The 17869-nt window shown below is 50.2% G+C and overlaps 9 protein-coding genes across 9 annotated transcripts; 4 read left to right on the top strand and 5 right to left on the bottom strand.

Annotated features, from left to right (window-relative positions):
• Positions 1-72: 72 nt before the first annotated feature.
• POSPLADRAFT_1037114 (hypothetical protein) lies at positions 73-1697 on the bottom strand (the record flags this gene model as incomplete). Its single annotated transcript, XM_024477196.1, has 7 exons — positions 73-173; positions 271-281; positions 316-388; positions 481-595; positions 647-834; positions 872-1537; positions 1622-1697. The coding sequence occupies 7 exons, from the start codon at positions 1695-1697 to the stop codon at positions 73-75; spliced, it is 1230 nt and encodes a 409-aa protein (XP_024334093.1).
• Positions 1698-2091: 394 nt separating this feature from the next.
• POSPLADRAFT_1157257 (hypothetical protein) lies at positions 2092-4632 on the top strand (the record flags this gene model as incomplete). Its single annotated transcript, XM_024487155.1, has 8 exons — positions 2092-2629; positions 2687-2720; positions 2800-2939; positions 3114-3230; positions 3290-3640; positions 3692-3812; positions 3864-4050; positions 4111-4632. The coding sequence occupies 8 exons, from the start codon at positions 2092-2094 to the stop codon at positions 4630-4632; spliced, it is 2010 nt and encodes a 669-aa protein (XP_024334094.1).
• A 296-nt stretch (positions 4633-4928) lies between these two features.
• POSPLADRAFT_1061994 (hypothetical protein) lies at positions 4929-6700 on the bottom strand (the record flags this gene model as incomplete). The annotated part of the gene is made up of 7 exons (XM_024481465.1): positions 4929-4980; positions 5039-5292; positions 5349-6026; positions 6106-6150; positions 6212-6275; positions 6330-6502; positions 6560-6700. 7 exons carry the CDS (start codon positions 6698-6700, stop codon positions 4929-4931), a joined length of 1407 nt encoding a protein of 468 aa, XP_024334095.1.
• Positions 6701-8832: 2132 nt separating this feature from the next.
• Positions 8833-9270, top strand: POSPLADRAFT_1037117 (hypothetical protein; the record flags this gene model as incomplete). The annotated part of the gene is made up of 1 exon (XM_024477197.1): positions 8833-9270. The coding sequence occupies one exon, from the start codon at positions 8833-8835 to the stop codon at positions 9268-9270; it is 438 nt and encodes a 145-aa protein (XP_024334096.1).
• Positions 9271-10062: 792 nt separating this feature from the next.
• POSPLADRAFT_1157656 (hypothetical protein) lies at positions 10063-10518 on the top strand (the record flags this gene model as incomplete). Its single annotated transcript, XM_024487223.1, has 1 exon — positions 10063-10518. The coding sequence occupies one exon, from the start codon at positions 10063-10065 to the stop codon at positions 10516-10518; it is 456 nt and encodes a 151-aa protein (XP_024334097.1).
• Positions 10519-10660: 142 nt separating this feature from the next.
• On the bottom strand, positions 10661-11599 carry POSPLADRAFT_1041778 (hypothetical protein). Its single transcript, XM_024477973.1, has 5 exons — positions 11393-11599; positions 11162-11334; positions 11045-11111; positions 10932-10976; positions 10661-10873 (listed from the first exon to the last, which is right to left on the bottom strand). Exons 1-5 carry the CDS (start codon positions 11546-11548, stop codon positions 10688-10690), a joined length of 627 nt encoding a protein of 208 aa, XP_024334098.1. The 5' UTR covers positions 11549-11599; the 3' UTR covers positions 10661-10687.
• A 1633-nt stretch (positions 11600-13232) lies between these two features.
• Positions 13233-14019, bottom strand: POSPLADRAFT_1157348 (hypothetical protein; the record flags this gene model as incomplete). Its single annotated transcript, XM_024487175.1, has 6 exons — positions 13233-13292; positions 13343-13381; positions 13462-13499; positions 13520-13610; positions 13634-13819; positions 13852-14019. The coding sequence occupies 6 exons, from the start codon at positions 14017-14019 to the stop codon at positions 13233-13235; spliced, it is 582 nt and encodes a 193-aa protein (XP_024334099.1).
• A 1582-nt stretch (positions 14020-15601) lies between these two features.
• Positions 15602-16024, top strand: POSPLADRAFT_1157591 (hypothetical protein; the record flags this gene model as incomplete). The annotated part of the gene is made up of 1 exon (XM_024487212.1): positions 15602-16024. One exon carries the CDS (start codon positions 15602-15604, stop codon positions 16022-16024), a length of 423 nt encoding a protein of 140 aa, XP_024334100.1.
• Positions 16025-16148: 124 nt separating this feature from the next.
• POSPLADRAFT_1157541 (hypothetical protein) lies at positions 16149-17743 on the bottom strand (the record flags this gene model as incomplete). Its single annotated transcript, XM_024487203.1, has 8 exons — positions 16149-16331; positions 16398-16442; positions 16494-16557; positions 16605-16777; positions 16834-16955; positions 17345-17361; positions 17465-17503; positions 17715-17743. Coding segments are annotated over 8 exons (672 nt in total), but the record flags the coding sequence as incomplete, so codon positions are not given.
• Positions 17744-17869: the final 126 nt, after the last annotated feature.

Here is a 17869-nt window from a genome sequence, read left to right on the forward strand (position 1 = left end):
AACATCCAGCCTGCGAAGCCCGCGAAATATTAGGTGGCAGTTAATTCAAGCATATGGGTCATTTCCATCATATCAGTCTGGAAAGTGAGCATCTAACTGTCTCAGGGACAAGGTGACCCCCACCGCTGGTTGGCGCAATTCTGGATCCTCCAAGCCCTTTACCCGTTCGAGAACTTCGTGGGCCATGGCCATCCAGCACTCAGCGCGAGAGAGTAGTTATCGCAACAATCTGAAAAGGGCTGTTAGATGGTGCCTGCGATGATTGCTTACATGTGTATGCGCTTAGTATAATGACAGTCGGCGAGTGCCACACACCAGCTCCGGACGTGACCGTGCCCGCGAATGAATAAATTGTCCGCACTGGCTCGAACGATGCTCGTGTCACCACCTATACACGAAAGTCCTCAGAATCAGAATCATAGGGCACCAGAGAAGCGAAGGTAAACAAGCGAGCGAAGGCGATCGACCTGCGAGACTCACCACAGAATGCCTTGATCGCGCAACTTAGGGAAACGCAATTGCATGATCTCGTTCCATGGGCCCTCTGATCCTCCCGCACATTGGCACCCTGGCGGTGGCCATAATTGGATGCAGACTATTTTCAGGTCCGTCAACACGAGCGTCGAGAGCACATCAATTTCTTGACACAGGGTCGGAGTGAGGCTGGCGGAGAGAACTGTAGAGATTGTGGGATGAGGATAGCACCGTAGGTCGAAGTCGAGGAGAACATCATGCAACCGCCGCGAAGTGATGTGCGTGAGAACCTGAGGCATCCAAGCAAGTCGAGTGTCCTCATCACAGAGGGGGGCGTATAGTCCCAATGGAGATGATTCTCTACGAGAGAGGAGACCGTATATCAGTCGTGACATACCCAAAATATGGTGGGAAATCGTGCCTATGATGCTGTCCGCACGGTGTTCCTCGCTCCCTTCGTTTGCAACCAACTTGATCGTGAGCACACGCAAAGACGTGGAAACGTCACAGAGCAAGCGCTGTAGCTGACATTTGACCGTATCGCTGGGCCTCAGAGATTGGAGCGTGATATTATGAGCAAATGCAATCATCCCAGAATCCAAGAGGAGTTTGATTACGGCACGATCGGATGGGCCGTCCAGTTGGAGCTCCTGAAGCTTGACGGAAGCAGCATGTCTCGAGAGCAGTTGACTATTATGGCGTGTGTCCAAAACCTTCACTCCATGACAATCCAGCCTTCGGAGCCTGGGCAGTGAGCAGGTGAGCTGGCCAAACATCTTGACCGCCGCGAACGTAACATTTGTCAACTTCAGGGTATGGATTGATGTAAATGCCGATAGATGAAGAAAGGTCCTGGGTGGCAGCTCCTCTGTCCGCCATAATGCGAACTGAATAGAGAGCATCGCAGTGTGCGTCCAGCATCCCGCAAACATGGAAAGGAGAGTGGCCAGATGAGGAATGGGCTTCGATGCTGCTGTAGGCTCATAGCAGTCTGCATTGCCTACAACGTAGACATTTTTAGGCCCCTTCCATTCATTATGGGTGCTCACAAGTTTCCATCGTGCTGCATGATTTTGATTTGAAAACATGATGCCCATGTCGAGATGATGGCGACAACGAGGCATCCAGTGCTTGCAGACCAACATACAATTCTCTAGGGCATCGGTATCATTCCACAAGTAGTCAATTATATTCTCCCAGACCTCGATGGGTAGGATAGACATATTGCACAATGTCTGCAGATGGCAAATTCTGGCCTAGTTACCCAGTAGATCAGATCCACAAGCCCGGAGAGTTGTGATGTCCGATCATACTTACGCTATGTGCCAGTGTTCTTACTCCTGAAAGAAGTTAGGGTAGTCCAACCCTGGTTATCTGGATACTAGTGGGCGTATGAATAAAATGAAGGGGTTTTGAACGACGTTGCGAGCTGGTCCTTAGGGATGAAGCCGTACAGCGGCCATCCTGGAGGAATGCATCACGTGGTAATAATGGGCACCCACAAGCGCCCACTCTGAGCGTTCTGGATGCCTCTGGCTTCTGGCTTCACGAACTTGTAGCTAAGTCCTCCTTCTGCTTCGCGGACTGGTATCAGCTTTCAAGGGTGTGTGCTCTACCATGGCCGACAGGGGATATCTGTATATCCTCAGTTACCTCCACCACCCAACGGCAGCCTTAACCTTGTCGACTGTACAATCCGCGGTTGCGCACTACCTCGCTAACATTCATCAGTCTCCGACCTCCCTTACGGCATCTGTCATCAGCAGCCCTCTTTTCCGCCGTCTCTCACACGACAAACTGGACGTACTCTGTACGGCCTTCCGACATGCAGTGCAACTCAAAGTGAAGCTGCTTCATGATGAGAAACGCGGTCTCTTTGCGCGAAGTGTACATTATATGACAGGGGAATGGGTTAAGGATGTCCTAGAAGGCTTCCGAGGAGGCCATTCAAGCCTTAAACTGGCCTGTTGTGGTGGATTGTTACTCGGCCTCGAGGATGTAGAGCATGAACTGCATGCTCGAGACGGGAGGATGCGCCGTAGTGTCGAAGAAGAGGTCGTGTTAGCCCTGGCTGAAGTCATCGACACCTATTCGTATGTGCGATACCCCGCCGATTGGGCAAAAGACTTCAAGTCGGAGTCTGAAGACGGTGAAGGTCCGTTGTCTTCCCGACGCAGCAGTATACTTAATCATATCTGTACCTCTGTAATAGAACCTCTTTCCTTGTCTCTGTTGCTGTCATCTAGGTTTGTGCCGTTGTTATCGTCTCGCAGGCTGGAGACACTCCCGTTAGACGTGCGTCCTACACAACTGCGACTTTGGCAGAGGTGCTCATGAGAAGCAGATTCTCCATGATCTTCTGATGTCAACTATCGAGTCTGCGTTTCAAGGAGGGGATTACTTGTTGTCTGCTACTGTGTCGCTATCGAAGGGCAAAGAGGCAGCTGTCATGTTCCGAGTAAGGGGTCTGTCAAAAACTGTACATTCAATCCCTGAATCCCTTGTCTTATAGTCAGCAAACCAATTTGCTCATACAATCAGGACCCTCGCTACGTCCAAATTCACTACCTCCATGGCAGCGCTATGCACATGTTGCACGCGCGTGTTGTCCGTTCTTGTGGATTCTCGACCAATCCAAGGTTGGCGTGCGATGTCGCAGGCCATATCACGCTTAAGGTTTCTCGCGCGCTCCGTAGAGGCTGGCTGGATCGTAGGGCCATTCGCATCGCTTACGAGCACAAATCAGGACGACATCGGTTCGTGACCAATGTTGGCTGGACGTCATGCAGAGCACGTGTTGATACTCCTCCTGCAGCACATGAGGAACGAGAACTATTGACGCAGCTATGGGCGATTTTGAAGACCCAGCTATTTACCACACTGATGCTATCTCAGACGATTCTATCAACCGTTGTGTTTACCGCTCCTCCGCATGACGCTACTTCGTCGACGAGCTATTCTCCGTATCTGTTGACGGAAGGTGTCCTCTGCACACTGTCACATCTAGCGTTCGTCATACAGCAATTTGGCGGCGTCGCGACCACGACTCAGAACGGGTTCCCAGAGCTCAAGAGGGCCTTTTACATGGCTCTTGATGTCTTATCTGCTAGTACAGTTGAAAGTGCACGGTTTGTTTCTGAGTTGTGCCAGGAAATAAACAAGCACGGTAAGTCTTCCTTGCGCCCAACTATCTTCTACGTTTCAATCTAGTCCCTAGATATTCAGTTGGAGGCATTCTTGCACGCGAAGAAGGCATATGTCCTGGCGTGTATCGAGCAGCTTATCCCTGTTCTGAGCGATGCGCAAGTCCGATCAGATGTGTTCCCCCTGTGTCAGCCGTACGTTCCGACTAATCTATCTGTCTTCGATGATTTTGACAGCTCTGCCAGACTATTCTCAAACCATGTTCATCGCGAGACCTATGAATCCGCGCACTCAGTCATGCTCGCTATATTCGCCTCGTATGCCCAGAAGACCGGGGAAATCAGCCCTGAACCGCGGCGGATGCCAGGCAAGGATACTCTGACTGCGTTCGCGGAGGAGTCTGTCCCTTTCTACACGCAGTGTTTGATAGAGGTGCGTCTTACACAGATGTGGACCGAATCGCTTTCATGCGAAATGCTGATGATATGGCAGAATTCGGGAGAGGGGAGACTAAGCACGACGCAGCTTTGCCTAGCTTATGCTGCGTTAGTCCGCAGTGCCAGTGCATTCGGCAGGGTGAAGGCTACCCATCCCGAGTCCCATACGGACGGCGACGTCTTCGCGTGGTACTGTATCCAGGCACTTCTCGACGCCATTCGTGAGATTGGACACCCGACACCCATCGTCGACGAACAGGATGAACACCTACAGCGTTTAGGATTGACGCTGATCGCCACTGTACCGTCCGTCTCGCTCACGTTACTGCCGCGGATGCTTGAGGAATGCGAGCGTATTATAACGAGCTCTCGGTCTTGGGCTAAGACCGCCTCAAATTTCGACCAGAGTCCTCGAATACACCTCGCGAAGGCACTGTTCAGGGAGATATCTGAAAACGTTGGTGATGCAGAGAAGGAATACTGTATACAGTGGTGGCATGATCATCGGGATACATTGACCGCATCTGTCTTGAGTGAAGAAATGGAGACACATATACCGGTAACGTCGAGGTTATAGACATCGCTATAGTCCATGATGCGGTTAGATTCCTGTATCATTCATAGTAAGTGACCAGATGTCGATTTTACTTTCGTCTAGCATATCCTCGACTGGTTCTCAATACATTTACGCAGTGACATGAGACGTCTGTGCAATGCTTTCCCCAACGCCTCTGAAATAAAATACCAGCCAACGATTACGATTACACATAGTAGCGAATGTGATGCATGAGGGATATAAGATAGGGTAGCTGAGGTTCTGCGTGGCGAAATAGTCATGTATAAGGGTTCATGTCGTATCCAAGTCACGTCCCATTACTTGAAGAATTTATGGACGTCGACTTCTTCATCACGAGTATAACGGTTCCTAGCATCGGAAAGTGTTATCAGTAGCATATACAAATCGGCGGGATGGCCATGCGTACCCTCTCATTTCGGTCCTCTGCCCCATTACGAAGGTCAAGAGCAGAGGCAAATTGGCCTCAAATCGTACAGGCACACGACTGCCAGGGGCGACTTGCCACATTCTAGAAGTCTTCTGTTCCACGACCTGGACGACAGCGTCGCCGTAATTAGTGAACGTCAACGTGACGCCAGATGCCGACAGTTTTCTGCCAGCGATTTCCTGAGCAGAGATGGGCACTGAATCGTGCGGTGACTTCGTGGGTGTTGTACCGTTCTAGTACGTTGCTCTGATCAGCTGTGTTGACGTCTACATCGATGAAAGCACGTTACGTGGATCATGATGTTCCGAGTCCTATTGAACGCTTCTCGAGACGTCACGTTCTGTGCGCCGTCTGGAACGTAACGATCCTCCAAGGCATGTTCCCAACCGTTGAAGGTGCCGTATGGGGAGCCCACGCTGTCGCATCTATCTTCCAACCGGCTTGCATTCCAGTCCACCTTATTCGGCGTGATCCTCTGGTATTTTGCTTCCGGGTTTGGGTAAGCGTTTCCAAGCTCGTTTTGGCTATTGCCCGGGGGAAAGATCCTCAGGTCCGCACGCGGTTTCCCTCTGCGTGCTCGGGAAATCCGTGTAGATGGAATGTTATGGCTCGGCAGAGAAGTAGGCTGAGCAATGGCATGCGCCTTGGGATAAGTATCGTCGAGTGGCGCGCTACACGAGACGACGGGCTTCTGCCCATCCAACGATGATCTTCTCGAGTTGGGGTTAACGTGTGCGTTTTTGACTGGTGGATCGTCTGGGATAGGTGCCGATTTGGAGCGTGGTATCGCTTTAGGAAGAGGGCTGTCTGGACTACCAGGCTCCCCTTTACACGATTCGCTGTACGGAGGTGGGGTCGACATGTCATCACCCGACGTGCAGCTACCAGATGAAGCAGAAGAAGGCTCTCGAATTGGGCTTGAGGCGCCATCAGGACGTGGTTCAGCGGTACCAGGAACCTGCACGATCTAGAATTTAGGCAGGATGATTTCGTTTTCAGTATGACATAGCACGAATAATGTGCATTCTGCACTAGAAACAAATCACCTTCCAGATATTTCTGGCTGTCGAGGTGTACTCTCGAAGACACACCTGTAATTTGTTATATCGAAAGATTAGGACATTGCAGCGAAGTATATTTGCAAAATCTGACCGGAGTCTGGTCTTCTCCATCTGTAAGGCTCCAGCAGAGGTGAGGGTGAGAGGGCGGCCGTATACTACACAAGACGTGGTCATCAGTGTATGCTCGACACAGTTGATAAACAACGTACGCATAGGCACCCGGTCCATATTTATGCGACAAGTCTTCTAAAATCCACCACCTTGGCCCGGAGTCCCGAATGACCTCCGTGTCTGGTTGGACTGGAAACATACTGGAGACGTAGGACGAGAACTTGGTGTTGTAGAATGTATGATAGCTGCCTTCGCAAGACGCCACCTCCCACTGAAAGTAATCGTATGAGCAACTGCATATATATAAGAGTCAATGAAGCATTCTAACCTGTTCCATGTCGACAGCAGGTTGATTCGTGGCGGATCTCATACAGACCAGAGGCTGTGAATGGTTCTCGTTTGGCAAGCGTATACGGGTCTTGAATGAATGGTTCACGACGGTATACGTGCCACTGAGCTGGACGTCCATAATCATCTCCGTAGGGCTGGAAATGGGTAGGCGATCGGTCTGTCAGACGTAGGTGAAAGTATAAGAGCTCTTCAAAAGCATCCACGAGGCAACAATGAAACATATCACAGGGACACACGTGAAGACATGGACATGCCGGCGAGGGGATGCCGTATAATGTATTGGTGTTCACAAATGGGCTGCAGTGTATGCGGCCAGACAGTGAAGGGTGAGGAAGCCCTTGCGACGTGCAAAGTAAATGCGACTAATTTGTCGAAAGACACTAAACACCATGGTTCTTCCCTGACGATTTGGCTTGGTCACGGCCACCTCGACATAACGGCGCACAACCAGCCGCTGTATTCTTCGGAAGTGAAAAGCGGGCCAGATCAAGACACATTCCGTGTTTACCTCAACAAGGCAAGTTCAGGGTGCTTTACGAAACGTCGTAGGAAGTAAACCGAGCGGCCTTGCATTTTCCATGTGTATCAGGACACCATAAGATGATACGAGAAGCATGGAAAGACTGAATTACCGTGCAACATGTTTGATGTTTGACTACAGACGACAGTCCGCTGTCAGCTAATTCTATTGTTAGTATACTGGAAGATGTGTTCAACTTGAAGCTATGGACAGATGGAATGATGGCGGCGGAGTAGCCTGAAAACGGAGACCTGTCGGCGGAGTCTTTGTTTCTGAGTAAGGGTCCGGCGACGTTAACTGTGGGCCGCATAAGCATTAGATTTATCCAAAAAAGCATTCCAATATAACTCTTACTCCAATCGAAGATGTGCAGGTGCAGCACGATTTGCGCGCCGCGGCATCACCAAAGGGATACGGGAAGAGCACAGCCACTTCAACCAGGCACCTACCAAGGCAGGCGAGCCAAACAGGGCACGCGCATTGAAGTGTACCGTCGTGACGTAGTACTGGCAACTGTTCTCAACCGCTAGAAAGTGAGTAAACAACTCGACCCACACGCGGTATAGGCTACTTGCACGCCCGCATAGCCGCCGTATGATTCGCTAATCTCCTGCGTGAGACACCACATCCTCCCCGAGTGGCCAGCCTGAGAATAGCTCGCGCACCTCCCGAATGTGCTATCAAACAGCCACCTTGCTACTATGCCTCGTCAATGGCTTGGGTGCAGTACGGTGACTCACTACAGCATTCCGCTACGACTACTCGCCACCGAGCTCCAGCCACCACACTTTGGAATGCCTCTTGACACGGTCATCGCCTCCTCGCGCCTGCATAAAACGGATTCTCCAAGCTGACCCGCGGCCGCCGAATTGTGCCTAGCATCCGCCGTTGCCTGCGAGACCCGAGCAGTGATCGAGCACACCGCGGCCTCACCCTATAGGATTGTCGTGCATGATTGAGCTCCCGATACTCGACCACAACTTCAAACCTGCGCAGAGTGAATTATCGCACGGCGCGGTCGCATCTTGACGACGCACGCTCCACATGCACGACATGCACGGCGGACTTCAAGGACGGGGCGTGCGGCCGTCATTGTCGGCATTGTCGTGTTCGACAAGTAGGTCGGCGGCTGATAAGCGTGGCAACTTTGGCCCTGACGAGCAAGGCAGAGATACCGGTTGGCCGAGTGGATCGCACAGTTTGCAGAGCGAGTCGACTTCTACACATGGCTCCACTTCCTGAACGCCGTGCTTTGCGCGGTGGTCGTACTTTATGGGGAGACGGGAAGCTCCCTATCAGGGTGGTAGCAACTACGATATCTGTAAGCACGTCATAACTCAATGCATAGACCATCGATCCTTCGTTGAATCCAGATCAGGTAATCAAGGTCACGGACCACAATTTGATACAAATGATAAATTAAGAACGCGTTGACCGGTAAACCCTCTTTATAGCCACTGCCGTGCGAGTGCCCTATAAATCGGGACATGTCATCACATCAACGGGCCTTCTACCCAACCTCATTGAGTCTCAGCCTCAGCTGAGGAAGCCTGTGAGTGCTCGCCCCTATATGTACTTTCCGCGGCGATAACTGAAGCGGTGTCCTCATAGACAGTCTTAGAAGCATTAGTGCTCTCTCGTCGTTGTGTTGTTTCTGAAGCCTTGCTAGTACGTTGACAGTGAAACCGATGAATGCTAGCACACGAGAGCTGAAGTGTGCTCATACAGCTATGGCATACAACATTACTGTCCATACCACCAACAACTCGGGTGTGGGCTTCAGCATCGTTGAAAAGACGCTATGGAATAAAGGGATATGGTCTAGCCGAGACGGTGTTCAGCTGCTCAGTTTGAGCGAGAGTGGCGCATCGGGGATGCTGCGCTACAGGAACAATGGGACCGGCGAAAGTTTCATTGTGGCACTTGGTATACATCAACGCACGCGATGGTGTGATGTCATAATGGGGCTTGATCCCAAGGACACTGCAACTCCCAGGCATGCATTGTACTACGAGCTGGGAAAAGCAGAGAATCAGACCAAGCGGCAATTGCATACGGCAGTTATTACTGAACCGACCGCCACGGGGCGACAGGTCACAGTACAGTATGGTAGCGATCCGGATAACTCTTACAACGTCAATGTTACCATTTCTGATGTTGAAATCTGATAATCTGATCTGATATCAAGCTAGCAATTATCGCACTACTTAGCAATCATCGTACGGCTCTAGTAGCGCGTCATAATCCTGCAATCAAAGTAGTCAGTAGTGAAAGCCGAAACATCATCAAAATAACTACTACAAATAGGATCGATATGGCTTATATGCGATTTCTATATGAATAAGCTCATGCAGCGTAGAGTCGGAGACCCGCACTTCCGTTAGACGGTGTTAGTTACGGTGAATCACAGGGACCACGTTGTTATCATATTGCTCTACATCGTTTGTGGTCCATCATGCGCGAGACTGCTGGAAAGTTCCCTAACCACATTCTCGTAACTTGGAATAGTGTTCCTAAAGATCCCACGCGACGCATTCCTGGAACAATGGAGAACTAGAAGAAGCGTAAGACCAATGTCCTCACTATCAAGTATTCATCCGAACATCATTTCCTTTGGCCAAGCGCTCGGCCTACTAGACTCACTACATCAAAAAATAGAGTTACTGATCTTTGATGCAGGAGTAACCTATAAATCGAGGTCTGTGCATGTCGAAAGGGGATGTTCACCTACATCATCGAACTTCAACGCCTGACGCTTGAGCCTTAAGCTTGTGAGCTTTCATCTAGATATTCACTTCCGATTGAAGGCAATTACTCAAGTACGAGACGGTCTTGATACAGATAGGCCTGCAGTCACTGTTTTCTAGATGAGAACCTGAGGTCCGAAATCTTCAAGGTACGTCGTCAGTGAAAGCTAATAGATGCAAGCACGAAAGCTAACATGTACTCATCATGAAGCAATGCCATACACGATAACTGTTCACACCAGAAACCAATCAAACGTGGGTTTCGGAATTGTTGAGAAGTCTGTTTGGCATAAAGGAACATGGTCGAGCCGCAATGGATGTCAGCTGCTCCGTATCGACGGCAGTGGTACATCAGGAGTTTTGCAGTATAGGAACAGAGAGACGGGCGAAGCGTTTCTTATCGCAGTTGGGGTCCACAACAATGGGAAATGGTGCGATGTCATGATGGACCTCACCCGTAATGACTCCGCGGCCGCCAAACATCGGTCGTGGTTCAACGGCCCGTCAGTGCACTATCAAGCGAAATGGAAAAAGCAGGACAATATTCAGCGGAAGGGCCTTGCGGGGAGGTGTGTGGACGTGCATTATAGCAATTCTGGGTACCAAGACGATTCCGGGTGGCACTACGATGTTGATGTTACCATCTCTGATGCCCAGACCGCCCCTTAGAGTAGGTGTGGTATGGATCTACAACATCGCCCTCATTACTATATTCTCGCGAATTAGCGAGCCAGTGGTCATTGCGTCCTGTATAGTGATCCCTACATCAACGTATAGCCTCGGATCGTTCATCAGCCTGGACTGCGCAAATATGGAGACCCAGAATATCACAAACACACTACAAGCCTGGTGCAAAGTAATCGCTGTTGCCTACTCCTCCGCTAGGCTGTGGGCCAGAGTGGTCGCATTCCGTGTGTGGAGCAAAATAGTCCTGGTCGTGCACATGGTCCCAGGCTATACTCGGATTAGGCGGCAAAGTGATGCCCTGCGTGCTCGCGGTGTCTGGTGCCACTTCCGGAATAAGCTGTACGCAATCTTGAGCAAATGCAACACGCTGGTGTCTACAGAAAAGAAATACGTGCCTTCCACATTTGACTGTTCCGATTCTGGAACTCTTTCAGACACACCTGGAGAACGAGTCAAGGTCAGTATTAGTAGTCATGCATCTTTGTGAGAATAGCGGTGTTTGACATACGGGCGTGCCATCATCTATTTGTTCAAGACTCCAGCATAAGTTCTGTATCGAGCCTGGGGGACGGATGCTTCAGTGTTGTCTGAATAGTCTGGTTCCAACTAAGTCGTCTTCACATACATGTACACCACCTCACTCGGCAGTTGGTGAGACTGAATTTGCCACCATGTGATTATTTCGGAGTGGCTGACCACCTCAGAACCAGGTGGGAAGTACTGTCTGCCGATGATGTATACGCTATGGAATTTGTTCTTGATTCTATGTCCATATCCACTACCGAGCTCAATGATCCACTGTTCAATTGAACGTATTATAGTGAGTAATTGGCGTGCAGGAGCACGCAGAACTGACCTTTTCCACCTCCGGAACGGGTTCATCGAGGACATATCTAGCACAGTTGATAGCGGACTCGCGGTCGGATGCGTCACGCAACTTCACCCGAGAGGCATGTTCGAGGTTGATAATGGTGTATATACCTTTCGCTAGCGAGACGAACCCATCCACCATGTCAAAACTATGGGCGTTAGGGTAGGTAGAGATGCGCGGCACGGCACAAAGTCCAGCGAAAGCCAGACCTAGTGCGCAGGAATGGACCAATCCTTATATATCGCACCAAAAACATGGTACGAAAGAATACCCACGATATCCATAACGATTGATAATGCCAAATTGACTTGGTCGAGTGTATCTCGTATAAGGTTGTCACCTCTGATTAGAATTAGTTTTTACGGAAGGGCCCATGGTTCTGGAACAATACAGAGCTCCATCGACAAGTATGATCGAGTTAGCAATTTACTCGCACGAAAGCACCGAAGCTTTCCTTTGTGCAACATCTGCGCCAACAAGATGTCACAGGAAAATTTATTTCTGATTGCAACTCGAGGTGGTGAGTACTAGGGTCAACACTCTGCTTCGTCACATCAGTTCATGCCCCATCAAAACATTTACGATGCCTACCTGGGCAGTTGGCAGACCCCCCAAGTCGGCATTCTCGCCTGATTGGCCCAGGAGCCAAAAGGTGTTGATCGGATTGCGAACACACCGGGAATACTGCTCTGATTCGCGGCAGGTCACGCCTGCCGACTTGGGGGGTCCGGGTAGACACAATACTCACCTAATGGATTTGTGGACCACATTAGACGCTGTCCTGCGTATCAGGTTCAGTGCGCTCCGACGCCGCAGTAAAGTGGTCACCGATCAATCATCAATGTCGATTCTGCTAGCATTCCACACTGCGGGTCGCATGCGTTTTGAGGGGCTTCTGCGTCCCTGCTACCTGCCATCAATGAAGCGATATGAATCGTCTCGATTGCGGCATTACTAGCGGACTTTGTGAAAGCTCTCATTTGACTGAAATCAGACTAATAATTCATGTGATGACTGACTCGGCGTTTGACCTCGACACGACCTATGAAGGGACCGTCCTACTAGTAGCTTGCGGCGAACAAGGCGTTTGCGACGTGAGATTAGGCGGGCGTGGGAAACCACGGGCTATGTACGTGCGCTCGGGGCGCTATAGAACCATCGGGTGGCCAGGGCATAGCGAATGGAAGTATATACACTTCTGAGCCCATACCGCGTTGAGTCAGGCGTGCGCTAGACCACTTGATCGGCGCCGCTGGGTGCATGCCAGGGCACCGCGATTACTCCGCTCTGAGTCCGCAATGCCGTGTGGCTGAGATTCATCTGAGGACCCCGTCGTTGGGTGCCTGATTCGAACAGACCCGGGCTGACAACTAGAACCGATGACCTTCACGCACATAAATTGACTTTCTAATCGCGACAGCTGATATAAATATCATGTTTCGATATTTTCCTGGCGCAGCCCGAGACTGTGTTTATATAGAAACTAGAAACTTCATCCACATACACGATGTCGTCAGGGAGACTGCCTTCACACATTAGCGAGCCTCATAGATCTAAGTCCCTCCGGGACTCTGTTATGTGAAGAGGTGTCTGCGCCGCTTGTTATTCAGGGTCTTGACACAACTTGCTCTGAATCGCACGACCTATGTCCGGTTGTGCGTCTTCGAATGGAGTAGTGGGAATCATCAATGACGCAGAATTGGGGTTAATTGTGCTCCTAACAATGTAATACTTCAAGACGACGCGAAACGTGGAGAATTCACAGCTATCGTCAGGAAAATATACTCCTAAGCCGCTCACAGAGGCTGGATGTGCTAAGTCACACTCAAGCACTGATGAATTGCCAGTGATTGCGAGTGTCAGTGAAGGTAGATGCAAGCCCAACCTGAACGTGATTCGCTTTGGTTCTTGAGAAAACTAGATAAGAAAACTCACAGGAGTCTCCAGCGCGTCGTCCGGCAGACCCCAGTACAGCTGGGAATCAGAGGGAGAGATCCTGGGATAGATAGCCTTATGATTCATAGGATCTCGTGATTGCAAGGAGGTTTACATACGCGTAATGGCCTCTGATCCTCGTCTCTTGAATGATGAACTGTTGGCTGGTGTATTTACCTACAACCTCACCGCCAAGAGGTGCACGGGGACCACAACAGGCATATGACGCATGGGTTTGGTTTTGAATGGTGTACTTGCCATTACCAAGCTGCACGACGTTCCACTACGCACTTTAGCCGTTAGACGAAGGCTATATGGGCTCAAGACATAATAATGCCCAACCTTCAGCGGGCCTGTGCCGGTGGTGTCCTGTGAAGTGGCCTGTACACGGGACCCATCGTTTGGGTCAGGCAGCTGCAGCTGATTCTTGCTGCGTACGTTCTGAATAACGTAGCGGCCAGTAGGGATGGTCATCGTCTGCAGGTGAGATGTGTTCAAGACGGGCTTACAAACCGTGGGTCGGTCTTCTGGCAAGAGGCAGCCTTTAAGTCTAGCACCTCTGACGCCGGCCAGTGATGAGTGGTCACTGTTCCTGTAATTGCCGTGAGTATGACGCTCCGAGGTGCATCGAACAAACTCGTGTCACTGAACCGTGACAGGAAATGCTTCTTGCACATTGGGTACACCTAAAACCCGATATGAGTGGTAGAACTAGCAGATTATGCAGGGCAATCTATAGGTACACACCTGAAGAGCTAGCCCGACCGGTGATTGCCCTCAATCGGGACCAGATCCCACCAATATGCGACTCCCAGGAAGTACTCGAGCCTCAATGGACCTTGTGGTGTATGGGCCAAGAAGTGACAAAGACACTAGGCCTACTTCGTTGACCAGGACTTGCATCCCCGGGCCACTATTTGGGATGCAACTTGGCCTGGTCTTACAACAGATTCCGAGGATCCCTAAGGTAAGCGGAGTCGATATGGCAAAACCACGTCTATCAATGCAATGCTGTACTCCTCGGAGTAGTAGAGGAGCGACCTACTAGTGGGTGTCCAGATTGTTGTTCTTACTGAGCCGGCTTTATGGGTCAAAGTTATTGGAACGAATCCCGCTGATACTACGCCGGTATGCGGGAGACAAAAAATTCGAAGCCAGGGAACTGACCTTCCCGCTGGATATCGCAGAATCTCGCGCGAAGACGCTTCTAATCGTCTCGCCCGCGCGGATGCATTATCGCAACGTCATATATAGAGCATTCTGCCCGAACCGGAGACCAGAGTGCACGGGGGAGCATGTGGAAAATCGAAGAACTTTCTTACGCGACAGGTGTTTCAGACTCATTTACTGTCTGAGAAGGCGAAACAAAATAAGCGGCCACTTCCAAAAGAACTGAACAGGTGCCGAGTTAGTGATGGTGGTCGACAACCTCAGGGTGGCCGACAACATGAGGTATGGACCACACATCAAAGAAGGGAGTATCGAACCGTCGTTCCAGATCACTTAAACTTGAGATCCGGTTTGATTATGTCGTCCCAATATGGCTCACTTCATTAGTATGCGAATGAGGTGGTCCAAAACTGCCGACATGGAGTCGGGGAAAAGCGAGACTTCGTCATGGGTCGAGGTCAGGTGTATTCACACTCTAGACGCCCGTACTGGACGCCCGTGATGCTGAAAAGACAACTTCGAGCAGCAAGACGCCTTGAAAGTCTAGACGGAACCCTTTCTCGATATGATATGCCCGGTAGCCATCGTCGAGTGTGGTTTAGAAGCACCGATTGGGTCAGCAGGCCGGCATGCGAAGACTGATTCTGGACGGATCTGTGTCCGGCTACATTTGCCCCGGGGCTGTCCGCTTTGACTGGGTTCAGAGCTTCCGACCGCGATGTTTCTCACATAACAGAACACGACACATGTGATACTCGTGTGTCGTGCAGTTTGGCAGTGTATAGAATGTGTGCTCTATAATACACCGTACACGCCGATGTCAGTATAGCCCCGTCTTCTGTATATCCGAGTCCTGTGAGGTGTACGGAAGACTCCTCCATTGGACGCTCTTGCTAGAGATTGTGAGTATTCCTTACACTGGGGAACTTGTCACGAAATGAAGATGAAATCAGTATCCAGCGGCTTATCCTACTGCTGCGACACAATATCACGTCGCGACACTCTGCCATATTACTACGTCAGTACCTTTCTTGGTTAGCGAACGGATATATAGGAACACGAAACCTGATTAATTTTACATCCGTAGGAATGGCATATAACATCACTGTCCGTACCAACAACAAGTCCGATAAAGGCTTCAATATTGTCGAAAAGACCGTCTGGCATGGGGGGATATGGTCAAGCCGCAATGGGATACAGAAGCTCACCATGGATGGCAGCGGTACATCAGGGACGTTGCGTTACAGGAATAAGGAAAGCGGAGAGCATTTCGTTGTGGCTCTGGGAGTGCACAACTACAAGAGATGGTGCGATATTTTAGTCAATCTCGCACCCAAAGAGACTGCTGCGCAAAGGCACGCGTTTTATTACAACGGAGGCCACGCACAGCACGGGATGTTGTGGAAGCAGCTTCCGGAGATCTCTAGTACAACGTCAGCGGGAACACGTGTGGTAGTTAAGTATCTCAACGAATCGGGGCATGATTACGATGTTCTCATCACCATATCTTGACATTATATTTGAACTTTACCCAGAATTTCTAGCCACCGTACAATGCTATCTTGCGCTATATGTGCCGGTATGAGCGGAATACAAGCACCACTGCGAAAGTTTCAACGAGACAAAGTGTGCATAACTATGAGCCTGCCGCGAAGTAGTCATCGTCGTGAACTCCTCCTCCACTCTCTGGGCCTGAACCATAGCATTGAGTATGCGGAGCAAAGAAGTCTCTATCCTGCGAATGCTGAGAATCCAATGCGAGGGATGCTGTGTCTGGAACGGATGGACGAGGGATAGACGGCGCTGATTCGGGCACGATCTGTACCAAATGTCAGTATCTCAAGTCCGCTGCTAGCAATGCCGTGGGAGTAACTGGATTGCGCACCATCCAATATTGGCGATGTTGATTTCGAAACTCCGTCAAGCAGACCTGAGCAAAAGTCAACATGTGTGACTGAGCGCTTTAAAGCACAAATCGTACATGTGTACCATCATTCGAACAGTCGAGACTCCAACAGAGATTTGCAGTGGTTCTATGCCGTATGCTAAAGTAGCGTCAAATCACAGTCTGTTCATAATCCAATGTACTCACACATATACGTTTTCTCCGTGGTTCTCGAGACGCCACCATGCTTGAGTAAACATTTGCGGTTTGCACACTAATTCTGTACCAGGCGCTCCATCGGGCGTTGTTACAGTAATATACGACAAGTGTTTCTTGTTTCTGAGCCGATGCATTCCTAGTGCAGCTGCCTCGAGGACCCACTACCCGAGAATGCTCTCCTCGGAGGCTAACTAAAGGGATAACGTCAAGGACTCACCTTCTCCGCGTCTACGATAGGTTCGTTGAGAATGAACCCCGAACAGATGATTGATTTATGTTCGTTATCATGTTCCAATTTTACGCGAGTGCGGTGTTCATAGTTGACAATAACATGTGTACCTTTGAGTACGACCATAGAGTTAGGCATGATTGGGTTAAAGAGACCCGGAGTACGCCGCTTACAGGATGCGGTCTTGATCTTATATTGCCACCGGGATGAGAATGCTTCCAGTCTGTAGCAACAGTCACAATGCGCCATGAGGCCGGGCCCCGCATGACCCATGACCTAGTTCCTTCTTATCTGAATAGTATCTCTTGAATACATCCTGAATGGCAAGCGATGGATGTGAGAATCGATGCTCCAAAGCGAGACGACGACGCACACGAGGACCAATCGATGGAGCATGAATCAGCGGTCTGTAAATGGGTGTCAGATGCTGAGATCCATCTCACGAAGCGGCAGCCCACCGAATGCAGTCGTAGCTTTCTGTCTCTTCCGCGACACCTACCCTGGGTAGTAGCAAGCCTTGAAATATGATAGTCGAAGGATCACTCAAGTCAGGAGCTGAATAGATACACTGCCATGCCAATGACGGACAGTCTAGCTTGTATGTAATCGCACGACTGACTTGCCATGGATATGTCTCAGCTGTGCTTCATCTTCCAACCTGATTCGAACATCACATAAATTATGAGAAAGTGTGGAGTTGCGACGTAATATGACGATGACGCAATAGAAAACTGTTCCGAACATGACCTCACAGACATCCGGTCTTCGCCGTTGGGGCAGAGGTGTGGCGAAGAGGGCTGTAAAACACTGGAGAATTTCCTCTAATTTTGATTGAGGCCACGTGGGTTCAGCCTGAAGGGCCAACGTACAGGTCGTCTCCAGCCAGACTCCGCTTGCAGCTACCAAGCGGTCGAAATGCAATTAGAATGGGCGAGGCTCACAAGAGAACCAAAAGCGCACACGACACCTCTTGTTATGTCCACGGGCAGTTTCGTGTTCGATTTCGTACAGATAAGGGGCTGTC

Source organism: Postia placenta, assembly GCF_002117355.1.
Source record: "Postia placenta MAD-698-R-SB12 unplaced genomic scaffold POSPLAscaffold_19, whole genome shotgun sequence".
Classification (NCBI taxonomy): domain Eukaryota; kingdom Fungi; phylum Basidiomycota; class Agaricomycetes; order Polyporales; family Adustoporiaceae; genus Rhodonia; species Rhodonia placenta.

Bases quoted from the DNA above. Each gene is read 5' to 3' on its own strand.
- POSPLADRAFT_1041778 (XM_024477973.1), bottom strand. From the start codon at position 11,548: ATGGTGGATGGGTTCGTCTCGCTAGCGAAAGGTATATACACCATTATC. The intron at 11,112-11,161 runs GTATGTGAAGAC...ACAACACTGAAG, and splicing joins CCGAGTGAGGTGGTGTACAT to CATCCGTCCCCCAGGCTCGA. The intron at 10,874-10,931 runs GCACGTATTTCT...GATTGCGTACAG, and splicing joins GGAACAGTCAAATGTGGAAG to CTTATTCCGGAAGTGGCACC.